Here is a 23,489-nt window from a genome sequence, read left to right on the forward strand (position 1 = left end):
TAGCTAACAATCAAGACGATTTCGTTCATTTATTTTACTCACTGGTTTTGATACCGAATTTAAGTACCAGTGCCATTGGTGTGTGGCAGAGGGATGTAATGCGGATTTACGTAAGAGGGGAAAACAGGCACGTAACATCGTTTGTCAGGGAAGGGGGGTGGGTAGTCAGAGAAGATGCCTTCACACTACTTTGTCAAAAATTCTTGACAAGAATAAATAAATATATCAAAACAAACAAATCCTAACATGTTCTTTTGACTAATATTCAAAATCTTTCAAATTTGAAATGTATGGATGAAGGTTAAGTAGTGACATACGACTTATTATACCTCAATATATATATTTTCACACCTTTTAAAATTCAGTAGGGGGGGGGGGGGATGAATGATTGATTGTTTTTACGACTCGTCGAGGAGTTTTCACTCATTTCTCACTTTAAGACACCAACAGCTTTAGGTTAAGTACCGCAAATTTAGACCCATGCTTAGCGCTCAGGGCCGTAGCAGTGAGGGTTCCTTATCGTGCCAACGCTGGGGGGTTGGGGGGGGGGGGGGTTAGGGTAGTAGCGTATCATGTATATTGCATAAGAATTTTCCCCCCAAATTCTGATTACTTGAATCGTAGGGAGAACACATTATGGATTCACTTCATAAATTGCATTCGTTCCATTCACTTCTGCCACCATAAAAAGTCGGGGGGGGGGGGGGGGGGGGGGGGGTCTTGATGGTTGTGTCACGAAATATATCTTTATTTGTATAGATAAATAATAGAAAGTTATGGTTGTTTCCCTCCCCCTCCTTCATTCTACATGCATGCCTCAGAAGTACCGATATATCCATTATCGGATTTGAATGCCGAAGTCGCCATTCATTCCAATGGTGTCAATATTTGTAAAGATAAATCATGACATAATAACTTTCAATAGCTGGTATATGTCTTCATTCAATTTTCCCCCACAATTTTATTGATGATTTCCGACAACTCAGTCAGTTTTCTTTACCGATCTAGTCAATCTAGCAAATCACCTCAAAGTAATTGCAACAGAAACAAACTCGATGGAATTTAATAAACAAAAGCATGATTAACAACATACAAAAAATCGGACAATGGGAAATATTTCAAATTTAGACTAAATGTTTTAGTAAACCATCGATATTTTGTGGTGTTAACGGCACACCGTACACATAAAGGGGAGTAACTTAACTGTGACAGTCATTGGACTAAAGTTATACACGACGATCTAAAGTGCATGTAATAAAAAACGCGATTAAACAGCTTAACAGTTGTATTAAAAAGGTGATTTTAAGACCTTCTGTATACATATAATATTGCTCAGCATCTCATATTCTTTGCAGACTTCCTTTCCCGGGGAACTTTCGCGAATAAAGCTTCAAAATATTTTGTTTAACCCTCTACTGAATTAATTTTAATTATAAAACACAATATTTACTTTAGAAGTTATGAATAATCAATTATAAATAAAATCTTAAAGAATTAGTGTCAATTTACAAGGGGGAATTATGGTTGTTAAAAAAGAAAGTATGGAAAGCCATTCGGGTTAAAAGTTTCAGTTATTTTGTATCTTCATTTGAGCAAGCGTTTTGTATTAAAAACTTTTATAAAACTAAGTAAGTAAAGTATTCTTGCTTTTCTTTTTCAAATTCAGGTTTGGGGAGTCATTCATGGGTAATAATAATGATAATAAAACATTGATAATATAAATAATAAAAATCAATGTAAGTAAACACTTGCGCATAGTATCATGATTTGATGTAAAATCGAGTTAGTCTTGGGCTCACGACCTGCAGAACCACATCTCCTAGCAGCATGCGAACAGCGCGCTAGACCGCCCGGCCATCTATTCAAGACAAAACTTGTTTTCGATGACGATGGAATTCTCGCCACGCTGGCACACGATCATTGAGAATGGAAATGGGATACAGTTATTTATCGTAAATTTTAGAGGATCATACAAAATGCACATTGTGTTTGAAATGTCTTTATATAAAGCACAGAAATAGCAACGAACTCTGAAATAAACATAACTGCCCTAAGGGACGAGATCAATGTCGGATGAAAATTTAAATTCAGTTAGTTAGGGGGAGGGGAATAAAAACTCCCGTAAGTTTCTGTCATCTGACATCGATTACACTTTAGGGAAAAAAGGAAAAAGACAAGCGACTGTTGAATACCACATAATATTTAAAACATATTAATGAACATTTAATAGATTTAATGTACACTTTCATTTGTGAATAAACAGTAGAAAAGGTATACAGAGTGTTATTTATAATCGTACATTTCTTTTCTTGTTATTCGATTAGTTTCAACATTTGTCATATTAAGTTTTAAAGGGGGGGGGGGGGGGGGGGGGGGGGGAGTCTTGGTGAAAACTATGTGAACTTAGTTTTTTGTGAGACATTGAATTTTTTATCTTGCCCCTAAGTGAAGAATATCGTTAAAACCAGACGTCTTTTTAGGAAATGAAGTTTGTCAATCCTTGCCCTTTCTACATGCATTCACAGGATGCGACACAACATCAAGAATATTCGGCATCGGAACGGGTCCTGTATAGTCAAAATGTAGACAAATTGCGAAAAAATTCTGTATATGATTAGTTTTTAAATGGAGGCAGGCTACTGACAAACAAGTTGATGGTGAAGGGGTTTCAACTGTTTCGTTTAAAGCCAGCATTTCGCGAATTATATGGTCGTTATAACAATCTACTTTGCCAATACAACCTATCATTGGGTCAAATCTGTCTGATTTGTTTCATATAGATTGTTAGGGCGTTTTTGGCACAATGATATTGAATAAGGGTGACTCCGTTTGCCTTATTAAGATATAGAGCTCACGGCAGGTGTAACCGGTCAACAGGGGGTGCTTACTCATCATAGTCCATAGGCACCTGATCCCACTTCTGGTATATCCAGGGGTCCGTGTTTGCCCACCTCTCCATTTTGTATTGCTTATAGAAGTTACGAGATGGATCACTGTTCGTTATCTTCACCTTCCTATATGAGGATTTCATAGAGAAAAAGATATATTCTGGTGTCGATGTCATATCGACTTTGTACGATGGAATACCATAGAGACACTTATAGGAGATTTGCTTTGTGAAGTATTGTCTAACACAATATCATTTTTATAAGTTCAGTCATTGCCACTAACTACTAACTACAGCTGCAGAAGAGGAGCACTGCAAGAATTTTTTTAAGTCAGAGAGTGGACTAAAGAAATGATTAATTTGGATCCTTCGAACTGGGGCTTATCACTGCTCTCAGCAATTCTTGTATCCGTTAAAACTAAATTACAAGTCGCGCCAGATAAACTTTTGAACGTTTTTCGCTGTAAATGCAAGGCAAATTGTGACACTAGCCGTTGTACTTGTAAAAACATGGACTGAACTGTACTGCAATTACTCAAATGATCACTTATATAATTATCAGGCACGTAGCAGTAATGGCTCTACACCTTTTATCATTACATGCAAAGTTGATAAATTTTTACGTACAGAGGTCGATTTTTAGACAGATTGGTTGCCCTATCTCCTCTTTTTTTAAAAATAGCATTGTCGTGAACTGTACACAGTGGAAGTGTAAAATTGAACTGAGAGAACAACCTTAGCCCCCCCCCCCCACCACCACCACACACACCATCAAGAATTTTTATAACTTTGGATTAAAATTTACTTGTCATTTTTCAGGCAATATTGTGAAATTATCTTCACAACCCCACCCCCACCCCCATTTTTTTTTTTTTACGATGTTGCGCGCTAGCTAATTCATTTTGCTTTTAATTCTATGTGTCCATTGTTTTTAAAACAGATTACTTCTGAAATTCTCGGTATTAATTGCACAATAATTTGGATAGAACTAAAAATCAAATACGGCTATAACACCCCCCCCCCCCCCCCCCCCCCTCTTTCCCATACTCTAGAACTTGACGAAGTGCACGTATTAAAGATTTCTTTATAAAATCGAAGAAACTGAACCTTGTTTCGTCATAGATGTAGTACAAGCTGTTAAAACTCAGCTTAATAAAGAATTTGGTAACGTAAGCTTTACTATACACTGTTTGTTTTAAAATACTACATGTATTTATGTGAAACATAGGACCGGAATGGTAAGTGCGCCTCCAACTTCCGATGTAAGGGGAGTAACTGCAAAAATGTAGGTCATCTTTAACAGACCATTTTTGAAGGGGCACTTGTTTTGTGTTAACAGTTTATTTTAATGTATAAATCTTCATGTGGTAACTCATATATGCCTAATGGACAGGAAAAAGTATTTTCTTCCAAAATCCAATTTTTAATGATTTTTGTTGGAAAATGAAGATTTCAGCCCAAAATTCGGCAAGGGAAAATAAATTTTGGTGTAGAAAAGTTTAGTTGTGCATTTGGACGTTTTATTCTTAAATTTATAAGATCAATGTCATCTCTTCTATAAAACAGTCATTTCCTATCATTTCCAGTTTTTCACTGTTTTTGTTTTAGAAAAAGGTAGGTTTTCCTACCTAAAATGGTATTTTTCATATATATTGCCAATAATCTATATATCTTACTTGTTGAGCAGTTTTTAAAATAAATCCTAACTTCAATTTTTTATTGGTAGACTCAAATGAATGACAAAATGTGGGTTTTCTTCTTAAAATTTCAATCTTTAACAATTATATTCAAAAAAGCAAGATTTTACCCAAAAATTACACTCAAGGAAAGAATTTATTCTGCTGTAAAAAAATTTAATCGAACATTTCCAGGTTAAAATTTGAGATATGAAACTTATTTTTACTGTATGTTACATAAAATGGACATTTTCTTCAATTTCCAGTTTTTAGCGATTTTCATGAAAAAACACATCATTTTACCCCAAAATTCCAATTTTCCCATGGAAATACAAAAGCTGATTTTTAATGTGTTGTTTGCATGTGTTTTCTTGCATGAATAATCAAAATTTCATTTCTGTTACAATTAGTTTGAGGTTTTGCTCATTTTTGAGCTAGATTGACTAGACTAGATCGGCGACTGACTTTTAAGAGCTTGAATCAATTCTTTTTACGTATCTACACCAACATTTTTGGAAAGGATTTCAAAATTTAGATTATAGGGCCAATCGCAAGCTTACATAGCCTTTGTATATTACTTTTACGGTAAAAGGAACAAGAAACACTTATCTATAACAAAAATTTCTTTAGTTCGATTATACTTCCATAGAATCAACGTCCATTTCAATAAGTTGTATATACACTTACATAAGACTTACTGTATTTATGTTAACTACGATAAACCGGATATGACCATACCTAAAAAAATATGACGTAATAGTGACTAAATGCAGAATAAACACGGACATGGAAGAACTCGAAAATCCCCTATTGTGGGGAATTTTTCTCTGATTTTTAGCTCACATGAGCTTAAAGCTCAAGTGAACTTTTCTGATCGCCTGTTGTCCGTTGTCTGTCTGTAAACTTTTTACATTTTCAACTTCTTCTCCAGAACCACTGGGCCAATTTCAGCCAAACTTTGACAAAAGCATCCTTGGGTGAAGGGCTTTCAAATTTGTTCAAATGAAGGGCCATGTCCCTTTCAAAGGGGAGATAATCACAAAAATGCAAAAATAGGATGGTGTCATTTAAAAATCTTCTTCTCAAGAACCACTGGGCCAGAAAAGCTGATATTTACATGAAAGCTTCATGACATAGTGCAGATTCAAGTTTGTTCAATTCATGGCCCCCGGGGTATGATGGGGCTGCAATAGGGGATCAAAGTTTTACATACAAATATAAAGGGAAACTCTTTAAAAATATTCTTCTCAAGAACCACTGCGCCAGAAAAGATTTACATGAAAGCTTTCTGACATAGTGCAGATTCAATTTGTTAAAATCATGGCCCTCGGGGGTAGGGTGGAGCCACAATAGGGGATCAAAGTTTTACATGCGAATCTCTAAATATGGACCAAGGTGACTCAGTTGAGCAATGTGGCCCATGGGCCTCTTGTTTGAGAAATCTGAGCCTGATTAAATCAGATTTTGAAGTGCTGCATTAAAATCTGAGATGTAGAAATGCTGTTTTACAAGAATGTTGTGTTAATGCTTGTTTATGACATCACAGACTATAAGAATGAAATATTTGCAGGTAACCACTTGACTATTATGTCAGAGATGAATTGTGTATCCATAACCTTTGACCCAAGAATGTATCTATAAAATGTATTACATAGTTAAAGAGTGTGATATAAAGAAAACAATTAGCATATGTGATTAGATCCACTGGCACATGCAATGTATAAGGCAATTTGTACCGACAAATGACTAGGATTAACTAAATGATTTATTTTCTGAAAGTGAATTACATTCTTTTTTAAACATTCACTAAGTTCGAAGAACATTGCATTGCAGAATGTCCTGATGAACTTGCAGTCAGGAGATCATTTGTGTTTCTCAAAGAAAACATTATTTATCAATCCCTTCAAGATGACCTGAAGCAGAGAGATTTGTTGAGTGGTAGAGAGGAAGATGACTATGTCTGCAAAACCCATAACAGATACACAAAGTGTGAGAAACTTGTCAAACTCATCATTAAGAAGAAAAGGTGCAAAGAATTTGTTGATCTCATGAACAAAAAGCCCTGTCATTGTCATGTAGCGGAGAAAATTGAGCATGTTCGTAAACAAGTTCCAAAACTTGTGGAGGCAAAGAAAGGTAGAGTCAAAATGATAAAACTGTTTTTCCTCTGAGTTCCACATTGCAAATTTATTGCATGTTTATTAAAACAAATTTTCTGAAATACTTCATGTTTTGTGTTTCTGTAGCATATTCAATGATTTCTTTAAATTAATGTTTTATATATCAGATGCCAAACGAAGAAAACCACCTTTTGCAATCACTGTTGAGCTACTGCAGAAACATTCATCCTTCTTGCATGAAGAACTGGAGCCCAGAGAAGTTGTAGATGAAATGTTTGAGGCTGGTTACATTAGTGTTAGAGAACATGATGCTGTGTCAGATTGTGATAGGAAATATTCCAGAGTAAAGGGGCTCCTTGATATTTTAGAAAAAAGGACAGCTTTACTCAGTCCGTTTCTATTTGCACTGCAGTCTTTGAAGTGTCTTTTAGTGTTGGAGACACTTCAAAAGGACAGAAAACTGAAACATAAACCTTGTGAGTAATTTTCAGTATATCTTTATGTACTCATTAGGATTAGTCGGTTTTTCATATGAATTGTTTCTCACCACTTTATTTCTCTATTTGCAGCTGAGTATGCTGTATGCATACAACAAAATTTTTGTCTCCTCAAAGAAGAACTTCCAGACAGTCAAGATGCTAGATTCATGGTGGACCAAATGTATGGTTTCCTGGATGAAACTAATGTGTCAGACATTGATCATTTTCATACTGCAAAGCAGCAGAAATCCAAGCTTTTGAAAATACTTTTGATGAAAGGTAAACCTGCTTGCAAGGAGCTCTTCAGGGTAGTGGATGTAGATTTGAACAGAGGGGACCTGATAATTAGAATGAAGGAGAGGAGTGGTGAAATAAAGAAAAGAGGTTTGTATATGCTTTATTATCCTTTATACTAAGTTACCTTTGTTTTTGGGAGGCAGAAACTGATCAGAACATCAATAACCAGAATATTTATGAAAATTGCAGAATATTTCAGCATGTTGTTTTAAAAATGATGGATCTGTATCCAAATTTGATCACTGGTGGCTAGATAGCTAAGTTGGTATAGCACCTTACTAGATATTAGGGGGGGGGGGGGGGACAAGATTCAAATTCTGTTCATTGTATTTTCCCTCCCTTTTACAGATCTATATATCTGTGTTCTTAGAAATGTAATTTGCCATTCTAATTGAAACATGATGTAGAAATGGGAAATTTAGGTGTGATGGCTTATTTTCTCTAGTCTATGTAAGAGGGAACTATTGTATAACTGCATGTGGGGAAAATGTGGTAGCTTAATTCAGCAATGTGGTCCATGTGCCTCTTGTTTTCTGAAGTATTCACATATTAAAAAACAACATATGGTTTCATTTTGTATGAGTTAAGATTATAAGACTCTCTTATGAGTAACCATGAAATATAAGGTGATTCCACCCGAGGGTTGCAAAAAATCTGTGAAACCCCAGGCTTTGCCGAGGGTTTTACCGCTTTTTTGCAACCCCGAGGGTGGAATCACCTTAATATTTCATGGCAACTTATAAGAGAGTATTTTTCTCTCATATTTCTAGAGTTTTCCGTTTTCCTTGTGCCTAGCGACGCCATTTTGAGAATTTTCCAATTAATTAATTTTTCACTGTACATTAAAAATAACACCTGAATCGAATTCTATGACCTTCATTTTGGCAACTATGTTACCGACAAAAAAATCGGCCAACGAGTGTATAAGTGAATTGTATTAGAGTTATTCCTCTTTGAAAAAATCAATAATCAGGGTGATGCGTGACGTAACTCGACAGTACATCAGCGCGAAACATTTTGACAGACCTAATCAGAATATGAATCCACAACTGCACGTTTTTTTCTTAGAGGAGCATTGATACTGATATTAATTGAGCAGTTATTCAATGACAAGTGTGTGAAGAGAGATTCCAAGTGGTTTTTGTTGGTGAATATGGACATGGCACTGGCTAGACTTTCGTTTTCCACGCGTGCAAGGACTCGAGTCTCATGGACATTGAAGGCACTTATTTCACCTGAGACACGGACAGTAGACGTTGACAGAGTGAATGTGGAGGTACATTGTAGGCCTAGAACTAATTGACCGTGTGGGCTGGGTTTCTGTGAACTGGCATAATGCACCGGATGACATACATGTAGATGTACTCGACAGCATTTTCGATATGAGGAATTTGTTGTTGAGTGTGCAGTAGTTGTTCAAGGAATGTGTATTTTTGTGTCCGGTCACATACATTTTGTACACCTGGTGATTATCAGGGACATTACAATCTGTCATTTTTTGTACAAGAGCTTTGCGACGTTGCAGGCTAGTTGTGTATTGATTATTACGTCATGGGGTATGAAAGATAAACGTCACGTGATATGAAAGATAGAAATATTTTTCATACCTTTCTTTCATAGAATATCTGTATCTTACATACGTGGATATGAGAGAAAAGTTTATTCCAATTTTGGGCTCAGAGGGCATAATATAACAGCAAGACAGCTTATAAAGAAGGAAATTTCAAAAAACTTTACAACATTAACTACAGACTACATGAACTGCAAACTACATGTGGGTGGTGCATATAGGGGAAACAAGTACATACATATATGAATTGCAAATCAGGTATATACATAAGTAAATGGACAATATCAGTGTTATACCAACATATGAATAATAAACTAAATGAATTTTTGCAGTTTTAAAGCATCACCTCTTTTTCTGAAAGTTTTAACTAAGTTAAGTATTCACAAAATTTGACAATTACTGGTTTGTCTTCATTAATCATCAACCAAATGAATTTGAAATTTTGTTGAGCTTGTATATATCGTGGAAAAAAAATCTCTCTTCAACATAGAATGGACAATTAGTGAGGAAATGAAATTCATCTTCTATACAATTTAGGTTACATAATTCACATATTCTTTAAAATTGTTTCTTTCTAGAGGAATCTTCTGGCCAGTGTTGTTTTTGTATATAATTATGCATTATATTATATACCTGTACCTAGTATGCAAAAAATTTGAAGTTTAATCAAAAGTGTTAATTTGGAGTACCAGTGAATCAAAAAGTAGCTTTTCTGTATCTCTGCTGAGAAATGCAAGAACATATTTATCACTATTGGCATTCTATGATTAGGTAAACCAACTCTGGACCCGAAACTGAGGAGTCTACAGATCTCCTGTCTTCAGAAACATGAAGAATTTCTCCTTGATGAACTCGAATCTCTACATCTTAGTGACCTCTTGTTTGAGGAGAGTGCACTGAACATTCCTGATCATGATAGAATAACAGAGAAAAAAATGCGCGGGAAACAAGTGGAGTATTTCCTTGATACAGTGAAGAAAAAGGACCTTAACTGCTTCCATATTTTCTTATATATTTTGAAAAAAGAGAAGTATACTGACGTTCTTGAGGAGCTTGTGAAATCTGACTCTGGATTTGTAGGAGTAGGTATGTATCTACAGAGACCAAACCATTTAACTGGATCACTTTTTAGATCACCTAAGTAAAGTAAATGGATATTTAGAAAGAGCAGGTAGTCCTTTACCAAAATTGTAAATTTGATGATCTCAGGGGTGGGGGTTTTGGTATCAGAGTGGGGCCCAGATGGTCAGTTTTTAAATGTGTGAACAATAGAAATTTTTTAACTTCTTGATAACTACCATTCCAATTCTTTTCAAATTTGGTATGAAACATCATTTGGAAAAGGGTGACATAAATTGTAAATTTCAGTACTTCTGCACTCCTGGGGCCTGAGGGGCGGGGCATAAACTGCCAAAAATTACCAATTTTCAAACATCTTCTCTACAACCGCCATGTGTAAGAAAAACTAAATATATAGTGATGTAGTCTAGAGCAGGAAGGCCTCTACCAAAATTGTAAATTTCATTATCCCCAGGGTAGATGTTCTGACCCCAGGGCCGAACCAAACTTTGTACATAGCGTTTATGCATAAAACATTTTTAGGTCCCTCATCCGTCATCGTATGTCGTGAGTTAACTATTGAACATTTTTAACTTCTTGATAACTACCTGTCCAATTCTATTCAAATTTGGTGTGAAGCATCTTTGGAACAAGGGGAACATAAATTGTAAATTTCAGGACTCCTGTGCCCCTGGGGACTTACGAGAGGGCAAAAACTGCCCAAGATTGACCAATTTTTAAAAAATCTTCTTCTCTAGACTGCACATATGTAAGAAAAACTAAATGCATAGTGATGTAGAGGAGAAAGGCCTATACCAAAATTGTAAATTTCATGATCCCCAGGGTAGGAGTTCTGATACCAGGGTGGAACCAAACTTAGTATATAGTGTTTATGTGTAAAACATTTAAATAACATCTTCTTTAGTCAATAGTGCTATCGATACTAGATATAGATATTTAGAAGGAGCAGGTGGTCCTTTACCAAAATTGTAAATTCCATGATCCTAGGGATAAGGGTTTGGTTTCAGGGTGGTGTCAAAATTATTATAATGATTTGAAGGACTTATTTAAGTTTGCTGATACTGTGTAAAATCTAAATGCATACTTAGGAATAGCAGAAAAGGATGTACAAAAAATGATGAATTTCACAACCCAGGTTTTTGACTCTAGGATGGGTCCAATTTAGTCATATCTTTTAATGTTAATGCACATATTAAATTATGTAAAGTCTTTCATCAGTGTCTGCACTTTTGAGGGCATTGAAGTTTAAAAACACTTTTTGTTTTATACTGTTGCTGAACATTAGAATTTAGCTTTAATAGATATTCAGAAGAGGAAATTTTTTCTAGATTTCATAGCCCTTGGGAGTAGTGATACTTTTCACAAGTACTCAGGTGACCGATAAGGCCTGTGGGCCTCTTGTTAAAAATAACATATATCTTCTTTAGTGCTATTGTTTCTAAATTAAAACTAACTGGATATTTAGAAAGAACAGGTAGTCCTTTTTAGCTCACCTGAGCTGAAAGCTCAAGTGAGCTTTTCTGATTGCCTGTTGTCCGTCGTCTATCTGTCTGTCTGTAAACTTTATACATTTTCAACTTCTTCTCCAGAACCACCGTGCCAATTTCAACCAAACTTGGCCAAAAGCATCCTTGGGGTGAGGGCTTTTAAGTTTGTTCAAATGAAGGGCCATGTCTCTTTCAAAGGGGAGATAATCACAAAAATAGGGTGGGGTCATTTAAAAATCTTCTTCTCAAGAACCACTGAGCCAGAAAAGCTGATATTTACATGAAAGCTTTCTGACATAGTGCAGATTTAAGTTTGTTAAAATCATGGCTGCCGGGGGTAAGTTGAGACAACAATAGGGGATCAAAGTTTTAAATGCAAATATATAGGGAAAATCTTTTAAAATCTTCTTAAAAACTACTTGGACAGGAAAGCAGAAATTTACACGAAAGCTTCCTGATATAGTGCAGATTCAAGTTTGTTAAAATCATAGCCCCCGGGGGTAAGTTGAGGCAACAATAGGGGATCAAAGTTTTACATACAAATATATAGGGAAAATCTTCTCAAGAACCACTGAGCCAGAAAAGCTGAGATTAATATGAAAGCTTTTTGACATAGTGTAGATTCAAGTTTGTAAAACTCATGACCCCTGGGGCTAGGATGGGGCCACAATAAGGGATCAAAGTTTTACATAACTAATAGACAAAAAATATTTAAAAATTTTCTCCTTAAGAACCATTGGGCCAAAGAAGTTTACATTTGCATGAAAGCTTCCTGATATAGTGCAGATTCAAGTTTGTAAATATCATGGTCCTCAGGGGTAAGATGGGGCCAAAATAGAAGGTCAAAATTTTACATACAAATATATAGGCAAAATCTAAAAATCTTCTGAAAAATCACTGGGCCAGAAAAGTTTATGTTTACATGAAAGCTTCCTGCCATAGTGCAGATTCAAGTTTATAAAAAATCATGGTCCCCGGGAGTAGGTTGGGGCCTCAATAGGGATCAGATTTTTACATGCGAATATATAGGAAAAATCTTTAGATATGAGCTCAGGTGACCAATGTGGCCCATGGGCCTCTTGTTGTAATATGATATAGGTGTCTATTCATTAATTCAATTGGACTTACTTAAACAAAAAAAAAACACTAGGAAGATGGGGGATGTTTGGGGAACATCTGTAATGGTCCCTGTTACTTTTAGTACTAGTTGTAATTAATTGAAGTAATTATACCCCCCCGCAACAAGTTGTTGGGGGGGGGGGGTATACTGGAATCGGGTTGTCCGTCTGTCCGTCCGTCCATCCGTCCGTCTGTAGACGCAATGGTTTCCGGGCTCTAAAGCATTATCCTTTCCACCTACCGTCACCATATCATATATATGGACTACCCATGGGATGAAGATGTTCCCTATCGATTTTGGGGTCAAAAGGTCAAAGGTCAAGCGCACTGGACATCGAAGTAGCAATATGGTTTCCGGGCTCTAAAGCGTTATCCTTTCCACCTACAGTCACCATATCATACATATGGACTACCCATGGGATGAAGATGTTCCCTATCGATTTTGGGGTCAAAAGGTCAAAGGTCACGTGCACTGGACATCGAAGTAGCAATATGGTTCGGTTTGTCATGCCATTTCTTTTTTACACTCAGAAAAGAGGTAGTTTATACCTATTACCAACACCCTTTGGGAGATTGGGGTAAGCGGGGGGGGGGGGGGGGGGGGGGTATTCTTAGTGAGCATTGCTCACAGTACCTCTTGTTGGCATTGTAATGGAAAATAGTTTTAAAAATACAAGTAATTAAACCCATCCCCGATTCTACCATGTTGTAAATATCATACACATGTTGAAAATATTTACCTATGAATTCTTTTGCAGAATCAAATGAAAAGCTGAATTGTACAGTATCACACAGTTTTACAGCTGCATCGTCACATACAGGTAAGACTTAGTCACATACAGGTAAGACTTAGTCACATACAGGTAAGGCTTAGTCACATACAGGTAAGACTTAGTGAAATGTAAACATGTACAGCTGCATCGTCACATACAGGTAAGACTTAGTGAAATGGAAACATGTACAGCTGCATCGTCACATACAGGTAAGACTTAGTCACATACAGGTAAGACTTAGTCACACACAGGTAAGACTTAGTCACATACAGGTAAGACATAGTCACATACAGGTAAGACTTAGTCACATACAGGTAAGACTTAGTGAAATGTAAACATGTACAGCTGCATCGTCACATACAGGTAAGACTTAGTCACATACAGGTAAGACTTAGTCACATACAGGTAAGACTTAGTGAAATGTAAACATGTACAGCTACATCGTCACATACTGGTAAGACTTAGTCACATACAGGTAAGACTTAATGAAATGGAAACATGTACAGCTGCATCGTCACATACAAGTAAGACTTAGTGAAATGGAAACATATACAGCTGCATCGTCACATACAGGTAAGACTTACTGAAATGTAAACATGTACAGTTGCATCGTCACATACAGGTAAGACTTAGTCACATACAGGTAAGACTTAGTGAAATGTAAACATGTACAGCTGCATCGTCATATACAGGTAAGACTTAGTCACATACAGGTAAGACTTAGTCACATACAGGTAAGACTTAGTTACATACAGGTAAGGCTTAGTCACATACAGGTAAGACTTAGTGAAATGTAAACATGTACAGCTGCATCGTCATATACAGGTAAGACTTAGTCACATACAGGTAAGACTTAGTCACATACAGGTAAGATTTAGTCACATACAGGTAAGACTTAGTCACATACAGGTAAGACTTAGTCACACACAGGTAAGACTTAGTCACACACAGGTAAGACTTAGTCACATACAGGTAAGACTTAGTCACATACAGGTAAGACTTAGTGAAATGTAAACATGTACAGCTGCATCGTCACATACAGGTAAGACTTAGTCACATACAGGTAAGGCTTAGTCACATACAGGTAAGACTTAGTGAAATGTAAACATGTACAGCTGCATCGTCACATACAGGTAAGACTTAGTGAAATGGAAACATGTACAGCTGCATCGTCACATACAGGTAAGACTTAGTCACATACAGGTAAGACTTAGTCACATACAGGTAAGGCTTAGTCACATACAGGTAAGACTTAGTGAAATGTAAACATGTACAGCTGCATCGTCACATACAGGTAAGACTTAGTGAAATGGAAACATGTACAGCTGCATCCTCACATACAGGTAAGACTTAGTGAAAAGTAACATGTACAGCTGCATCGTCACATACAGGTAAGACTTAGTCACATACAGGTAAGACTTAGTCACACACAGGTAAGACTTAGTCACACACAGGTAAGACTTAGTCACATACAGGTAAGACTTAGTCACATACAGGTAAGACTTAGTCACATACAAGTAAGACTTAATGAAATGGAAACATGTACATTATGTCTGGATGTGCTTCTATAGAGATTTTAACTTTTATCAAAAGTGACCATATTTGCAATAACATGGGTGGTTCTAGCAACTGAAAGTTTGTTGAGTAATCAGACACATTGCCTCACTTTCTTTTCTTTCAGCACGTGCACCCCATGAATCTGTAAATGTAAGGTTGTCTATGCAAGGCCCCAATGGAAAACAATTGGAACAAGCTCTCCATCAACAAATTCAATCCAAGGACACTAGGATTTTGGAGGAGGCAATTGCTCATGGACAAATGGATATTGAAGATGTGGCTACTGGTTCTGTAGTTATACAGTTAAGGCCGGTCACTGACCAAGCTGTGCAAACTCTGCTCAATGCGAGGGAAAACAACAGACTGGTGGAGATGGTATTGGGCATGCTGAAGAGAGTGAATGCTCCAGAGATGATGCAGGGTACTGAGTCTCTTGAAGTCAGGGTACAGGTTTCATATGCAAGTTCAGCAGCAGCAAAATCATGTAAGTTAATTTTCACTTGTTACATGCATTGTAAAGGAATTTGAAATGCTACAGCAAAGATGCCATAAAAATGCACTTGTGTGATTAAAAACATCACCAGAAAATTAATACAAAGTCTGTTTGCTTTCAGGTACCTCAAAGGCAGCACTGATTAAAGAGAGAATAAAAGCCCAGAGAAGCATTCTGATCTCTGAACTGGAACCGAGATCTTTAGTCTCAGTATTATCAAAATCTAACCACTTCTCACAAAGTGCCATGGACTCTATAAAGACTGCTCCCAGTTGTCACAAAAGAACAGAAATGCTTCTGTCATTCATTGAGAATGGGAATCCTGAGGCTGTTGAGTACTTTGTTACAGCCTTAAAGGATCTAGGTTATTGTGATATTGTGGAGTTAATTGATCCCTCAGACATCCATAGCAGGGCAGGTTAGTGTATATACAGACTTTTTTCAATTGATATTCCGAAGGCTAACTCAGAAATATCAGGAAAATATTTACTTGTATATTTTCATGTATAAACTTGACCAATGATTATTTTCAGAAAATATCAGAAAGGTCATCACATCCAACTACAAAGTTATCCTGGATGAAATGCAAATTACTTTAGCTAAAGAAACGTTATCTAAATGCATTGGAGATGTTGCTACAATTCGAGAGAAAATCCTGCCAAAGAATGGAAAACGCCGACAGAGAATGAACCATTTCCTTCAGTTTATTCTACAAGAAGATCATAATGTGATTGAATTTGAGAAAATGCTAAGAAATAATGGATTAGAGGAACTGCTGAAAGTAGATGAAACTGCACAAGGGGAACATATTGCCACACAAGACATAGGTAAAACAATAAGTGACTCATCAAATTTTATGAATGTATTGAAATCAAAGTTTCTCCTTCATTTGATATTGCACTGGTTACCTGATTGTAGAGTTGACAGTTATAGAAGACCAGATACCATTGTCAGAGGAAGTCTTGTTTGAGTCCACACTTACCTTGTCTTTCTCTGGTAAGTTCTAACATTACTGCAGACCTGTGCACCGAGTACATCTAAAACCCTTAACTGAGATCTGTTAACTTATTTGTAAATTCTTACCATATTGCTTTTTACAGAATAAATAACAGGTGTTATAGTAAATTTTATATTTCTCAAGATGAAAAATTGTGGGAATTTTGTTTTGGCCGATCGGTTTGTTTGTCTGTTTTTGCAAATTAAAACCCTTTTTCATAACAAAATAGAGGCTTCATATTTGGTGAAGTGAAAAAAAAGTAAAGGTTAAAATTAGGCCAAGGTCAAATGTCAAGAAAAGAGTCAGATTTCAATCATAAAACATGGTCATGGTGTTTCACAAGCATCTTGCTCAGTGATTTGAAGTGAAGTCATGCTGACATACTAGATACCTTTCTTCTGTTGATTAACCACTGATTAAAAGAGATAAATTTCAGACTGATGAATGCTAATTACAATTGTCAGAATGGTTATATTTTTCTTTCATTTAATGCAACTTGTACCAGCTGTCACTTTGCTTACCAGTATACAGCTGAACAGACCTAACCTGTTTCATATTTCCAGCCTGATTTCTTTTGGTGACAGTAACAAATGACAGAGAAATCAGAGAAGAAGAACATAAAATGGAAGAACAGCAGCTAGATAAGAAATGGCAGGAGGAGATGCCACAACTGGAACATGGCCTTGAGAGACTGCAACAGAAAGAATTACCAGCCTTGTCCACCAGTCCAGAGAAATCTATCGGAGGAAATGAAAGCTTCAGTTCTGTATCTTCTACAGCTTCTCTTCAGTCCATTATATCTGATGTAGTGGAGGAAGAGAAGAGTAAAACAAGTAAATTTACAAAAGATATAAGATTTAATCTGCAATCCAAGACTGATAAGAAAAGATTAAGTGCGGAGAAATTCTCCCCACAAAAGGAAGTTGCTTCTTTTTCACCTCATGTTGAATCGCCTCCCCCAGTGATACCACCAAGACCTAAGATATTCCAAGGAAAGAGTGCAGAGTCACTTGGTCCATCCACATCAGTCACACAGACAGGTAACTAATGCATGGACAAAATTATTTAAATCCTTTTTTGACACTCCTTATTGATTTTTAGAGAACCTTATCTCCTGCAGACATAACAGTATATGGAGTTAGATTATATGACTTCTAATAATTGTGATAGATTAGTACTTTAGTACATATGTATTCATGATGTGGTCTGTCTATACCAGATGATCTGTGTATTATTTAAAGTTTTGTACAATCTGTATGTAAACATGACACTGAATTTTTATCAAGTATTTTAGCAGTATATGCTATGCTTTAAATGTTGCCTGATAAAGTATTTGGAACTAATCTGCCTAGAACTACATTGTAATTGTATTAGAACTGTGAAAAGAGAATATGAAAAGTGACTAAGTATCTGACAGTTGATATAAAACTTGCATAGTTCATGTCAGATTAAGGCAATGCTCAGAAAACTTTTTGTAATTGAATTTAAATATATATTTTACAGCATATTCATCTTCTTATTTACTTGTTGCTGCTATTGACATTGGAACTACCTATTCTGGCTATGCATTTTCATGGAAAGTAAAACCACAGCTATTTTGCACCTCAACATACAAAAGCTCGGAGAAACTTTCAGAAAAGGAGCCTTCTGTTCTGCTGATGGACAAGTCGACTGAGCAGATGGTTGCCTTCGGACAGGAAGCCATGGAGAAGTACAAAAGCATCTGTGATGATGAAGAGCAAAATGATTACTTTTACTTCAGCTATTTTAAAATGATTCTTCACAGAGATGAGGTAATCAGCTGAGCCACCTGTACTAGTACTTAGTAGTTTACAGTACTTCAAATATGTACTACATTGTAGTACTTAGTAGTTTACCATACTTCAGACATGTATTAGTACTTAGTAGTTTACTGTACTTCAAACATGTACTAGTACTTAGTAGTTTACAGTACTTCAAATCTAAATTAAAAAGCCATTTACATGTATACAGTAGGATTTATGAATGTCAAGGAATATAAATAATGATCTAAAGTTATGAACTGTGAAATGCAGTGGATATGTTTGACAGGAGATTGAGTGAAATAATAAAATGATATGATGAATTCTGGCCATCAAATTGTAAAGAATGAAAACTTGTTGAATATGTACAGAATGAGATGATACAAACTTTTCTTTATATATATTGACATGTTCTCTGTATGCAGTAAAACTCCTCAGGAATGAATACAGTCCACTAACTAGGTATATTTTTGTATGCAGAAACTGAACAGAAAGACGTTAATTCAGGATGACAAAGGGAGAGAGTGCCTGGCAGTTACGGTTTTTTCCATGTCCATTAAGTACTTCAAGGATAAGTTACTAGGTAACCTTGACCGCTGCCAATCCCTTTGTGGTACCGATGACATTCGCTGGGTACTGACAGTACCAGCCATATGGGGAGAGCAGGCAAAACAGATGATGCAAGAAAGTGCTAATCAGGTAAAAAGACTGATGTATGTTTACAGACCATATTTAGGTTTTTGACATGGTTGACTGATTTTTGTATGATGAATGTACTGGGTGTAGTTTTCCAGACTTTTCTCCACAGTGACTATGCTTTAACTTAGGAATCTGAAATTCATTATTATTTATTATATTTAATGAGTAGATACAAATTAAGTTTTACTTTTATTTTCATCACAGTTTACATATTCAGACAAAAATTGTAAGACCTTGGTTTCACAGTTGACTGAACTTCTTTAATTCTTGGACTTTATATAGTTCTCTGTAATTTTCTATTGTGCAAGTTTACTGAATGAATTAAGAAACAAGAGATGTTTGTAAAACACATATGCCCCCCATGGTGCAAAATTGAAAAGGGTTATACACATAGACATCATTTAATTGAGAGTAGTATCATTAATTCAAAATATTGAGCATACAATATCTTCCTATGTCAAGAGTGGATTGACCATGTGACCTAAAAATCAGTAGGGGTCAACTCCTGAAGATGTACCAGTGTACCAAGTTTGATGTCTGTCAAGCAAAGGGTTCTCAAGATATTGAACGGACAGTATATTCCTATGTCCAATTTGACCCTTGACCTTTGACCATGTGACCTCAAAATCATTAGTAGTCATCTTCTCCTGAAGATGTACCAATGTACCAAGTTTGATGTCTGTCAAGCAAAGGGTTCTCAAGATATTGAACAGACAGTATATTCATATGTCCAGTTTGACCCATGACCTTTGACCATGTGACCTCAAAATCAATAGGTGTCATCTTCTCCTGATGATGTACCAATGTACGAAATTTAATGTCTGTGGAGCAAAGGGTTCTCAAGATATTGAGCAGACAGTATATTCCTATGTCCAGTTTGACCCTTGACCTCTGACCATGTGACCTCAAAATCAATAGGGGTCCTCTTCTTTTCATAACCAACCCACATATGAAATATCATTACGATCAAGTGAATGGTTCTCAAGATATTGAGTGGACAACATGTGGTCTACCAACCGACAGGTGCAAACCAATATGCCCCTCTTCTTTGAAGGGGGGCATAATAAATTGAGAATGACTTAACTTAGTACTGGTAAGGGACATGTATGTGCTGCAATCTTTTTAAAAATAATTTGTTACTTTCAGGCCTAGTAATTATTATTATAATATTTATGTTAAATTATATGTTACATAAATTTGAATGCAAAATCGAAAATTTTCACATCCCCAAAAACGTAACCCACTTTAACTTGGTTTAACATCAATAGTTTTTCTCAGGGTGGCAATTCCATTGCTTTAAAATTACCTTAAGCTACAAAATGTACATTCATCCATTTGTTCTGCATTTGAGTTTGATGTTGACAGGCTGGAATCTCTCCTTGTAATGTTCTGCTGGCTTTGGAGCCCGAGGTAGCCTCCATGTTTGTTAAAGAAATTCAGATAGAGCGACAAGATGACGAGTTATCCAAGTACAGGCCTGGCAAAAAGTTCCTGGTCATGGATCTTGGAGGTAAATCTGACAACATTTTCTAGTCACTGAATTCTGAAGTTTTATAAAGCCTCTAGGGATGGTAGTAAAGGTTTACATACATGTAGTATATGTTTTGTCAGTTTTAGCTCATCTGGGCTGAAATTCTATTAAAGTGAATGTTTCTGAAACAAGTTTGTCTATAGTCTGTAAACTTTTCATATTTTTCTTCTCAAGAACCATTAGGCCAATTTCAGCCAAAAGTACACAAAACATTCTTGTGTGAAGGGATTCACATTTGTTCAACTGAAGGGCCATGTCCCCTTGCAAAGGGAGATGATTTCAAAAAGATTAAAATTGGTTGGGGTTTTAGAAAATCCTGTTAAGAACCACTAAACCAGAAAAATCAAATCTTCCTTAGAAAATGCAGATTCAAGTTTGTTCAAACCATCAACCCCAGGGCAATTATGAGGCACGACAGGTATAAATGAAAATTTTACACAAGAATATCTAGGAACTTGTTATGGAAACTTCTGTTATGATATAATATAAGAACCATGGATAGTTTCTTTGTAACCCCTTTCCAGGAACAATACAATTTGTCAATTATGCAATTATTCTCCTGTAGTGTAAGTTCAGTATTGTCCACACCTTGACCCATTGGATCTGGCCTGGGGTTATAAAACTTTTTTGAGCACGTTTTTATACTCAAACTCAAAATCTTTGCTCTAAATCATACTTATACTCAAAAGTGAAGGTTATTAAAAACATTTATAAAATCATTCTCATGCTCAAATGGAGTACATACTCGAGATTTTTGAGTATATTTCAAACCTTGCTCAGAGTTGTACTCAAACAAACATGGCTGAATTTGAGTATGAGTATGGTATAAGTTTTATAACCTTCAGGCCTGGGCAGGGGTCACAGTTTTACAAAGGAATAATTATATAATGTACATATATTGGAATTTTTAAAAAATATGATAATCTCAAGATTGAACAAATGTGTTTAAGTAATATGCATGTTGTTGTATTCAAGTAATGAGGATTTGATATTTTATGTTGGGAAAATACAACCAATTGCTCAGGCGAGAGCTATGGCCCATGGGCCTCTTGTTGTCATTTTGAGGTTCTAGAGTTTGTTCTTTAAAAATATACCAGGTATTGGCTACGAATCATGTAACAGTTAAACTTGGAGGAGAATTTGTTTTGCCAGTATTTTGTAACAGTAATATTCAGTGAGATATATTTAAGAGAATTTTTGCTCCTATGTTCAATATAAATGTGAATTAAAACGTGACGGTAGTAGCCATCAATGTTTGTCTTGACAGGTGGGACGGCTGACATGACAGCGATGGAGGTCGTTAACGATGGCTCCCTAAAGCAGCTCCACCGGGCCAGTGGGGGGGACTGGGGTGGAAACAAGGTTAATGATAACTTCTTCCAACTATTACATGATTTATTTGGGCGTGTCATTATCCAAAAGTGTGAAGACAGATACAGATCTGACTTTCTTGATCTTCAACGTGATATTGAATTGAAGAAAAGGAAATTCAGCAAGAGCGTTAATTTCAAAATGAAATTTGCAATTCCTTATTCGTTTAAGAAAGTTATTGAAAGTCACCATCGATTGAACTTAAAAGAAATAGTTGCCAAGTCCAAATTTTCTCCTCATATATCTGTGTATGCTGAAAGCAAGCTAGAGTTATCTGCATATTGTGTTGAAACTATTTTATTCAATCCTGTGGTCAATATGATCAAACAAGAGGCTGAAAATATTATGCATGAACTGAAAGGACAAATCCAGGACATCATGATGGTGGGTGGGTTCTCTGAGTCTCATTTTGTGTTTGAGACAATCAAAGAAGCTTTCCCAAGAATTAGAATTATTCGAGCCAATGAGGCAGGACTAGCTGTATTGAAAGGTGCAGTGCTTTATGGTCACACTCCCGGAGTCATCTCATCCAGGAGATGTGCTTTTACCTATGGGGTGGGGCTATACAGGATTTTCTGGAAAGGCCATGATCCTGAGCATCTGAAATGCAAGATGGACGGTCAAGACAATATCTTTGTTTTTGAAAAGTTAGTAACCATTGGTGAAGAGGTTGAGATTGGGCAGACATATGAAATCAATGATGACATTGCACCAGTCAAAAGGGGTGTAACACAAATGTCATTGAAAATATACAGGTCTTGTGAAGAAAATCCAATATACATTGACGAGTCAAGCTTTCAGATTGGGAAGTTGACGGTAAATGGTGTTACAAAGAGTGTTAAGATTTCTCTGTCATTTGGATCGACTCAGATCACTGTTACTGCAGTCAATACAGTCACTGGGGAAAATGTCATAGCAGAGCTGGATCTTCTTGGAGAACTGTAAAAAAAAAAAAAAAAAAAAAAAAAAAAAAAAATGTTGAGGAAACTGTAAAAAATTATTTTTTGAGAAATTGTTGAACACTTTTTAAAAATAAATTGATAGTATCCTGTATGAATTTGTCGATGAATGTGATTTATACATGGTGGAAATAGATTTAAAAGTTAAAGGCAATTTAGGGGATGTTTGCCATCATTAGTTCTACTTTTATCGATTTGGATTCATTTTGAATTAATGAATTAAATTACATGTATGTTTTGTTTGTATTTGATTCAATGTAGATTTAAATTAGAATTCTTACTCAAGAAATATTCCTGGTAATATGGCATTCACATTTTATCTCGAGTGTTGTACCAGTGTGTTCTTTTTTATTTCTATGGATGAATTAAAAGATCATTTCTACAGTCTACTTTGTGTGTTTTAAATCGAGAATACATCTCTTACTTAATTTTGCAGTGACAGTAAAAGACAATCCTAATTGCATCACAAAACAAAGTAATAAGTATTGAATTCCATGAAAGAAAAATATTTGGCAAACATTTCTTTTTCATGTGAGTTTTCAAAATAAATGGATGCAGAGGAACTAAATTCATTCATTGTAAACTATAGTTTATAAAGTGTAAGCTGTAGTTT

The 23,489-nt window shown here is 35.9% G+C and overlaps 1 protein-coding gene across 6 annotated transcripts in view; it reads left to right on the forward strand.

The window, feature by feature from the left end:
- LOC125681967 (uncharacterized) overlaps positions 1 to 23,263 on the forward strand; it is a 24,859-nt gene extending 1,596 nt beyond the window's left edge. For 3 of the 6 annotated variants that reach the window (XM_048922263.2, XM_048922261.2, XM_048922262.2), the window contains exons 4-17: positions 6,397 to 6,699; positions 6,851 to 7,159; positions 7,253 to 7,546; positions 9,801 to 10,115; positions 13,474 to 13,536; positions 15,170 to 15,529; positions 15,660 to 15,956; positions 16,072 to 16,365; positions 16,457 to 16,534; positions 17,120 to 17,575; positions 18,039 to 18,328; positions 18,797 to 19,015; positions 20,381 to 20,525; positions 21,814 to 23,263. In XM_048922263.2, coding sequence (XP_048778220.2) covers positions 6,397 to 6,699; positions 6,851 to 7,159; positions 7,253 to 7,546; positions 9,801 to 10,115; positions 13,474 to 13,536; positions 15,170 to 15,529; positions 15,660 to 15,956; positions 16,072 to 16,365; positions 16,457 to 16,534; positions 17,120 to 17,575; positions 18,039 to 18,328; positions 18,797 to 19,015; positions 20,381 to 20,525; positions 21,814 to 22,862 — 4,472 coding nt within the window. In that variant the 3' untranslated portion in view covers positions 22,863 to 23,263. The remainder of the gene's footprint in view (positions 1 to 6,396; positions 6,700 to 6,850; positions 7,160 to 7,252; positions 7,547 to 9,800; positions 10,116 to 13,473; positions 13,537 to 15,169; positions 15,530 to 15,659; positions 15,957 to 16,071; positions 16,366 to 16,456; positions 16,535 to 17,119; positions 17,576 to 18,038; positions 18,329 to 18,796; positions 19,016 to 20,380; positions 20,526 to 21,813) is intronic. The other 3 variants (XM_056154543.1, XM_048922264.2, XM_056154542.1) reach the window with 1 other exon arrangement.
- The last annotated feature ends 226 nt before the right edge of the window (positions 23,264 to 23,489 follow it).

Source organism: Ostrea edulis, chromosome 2 (genome assembly GCF_947568905.1).
Source record: "Ostrea edulis chromosome 2, xbOstEdul1.1, whole genome shotgun sequence".
Lineage (NCBI taxonomy): Eukaryota > Metazoa > Mollusca > Bivalvia > Ostreida > Ostreidae > Ostrea > Ostrea edulis.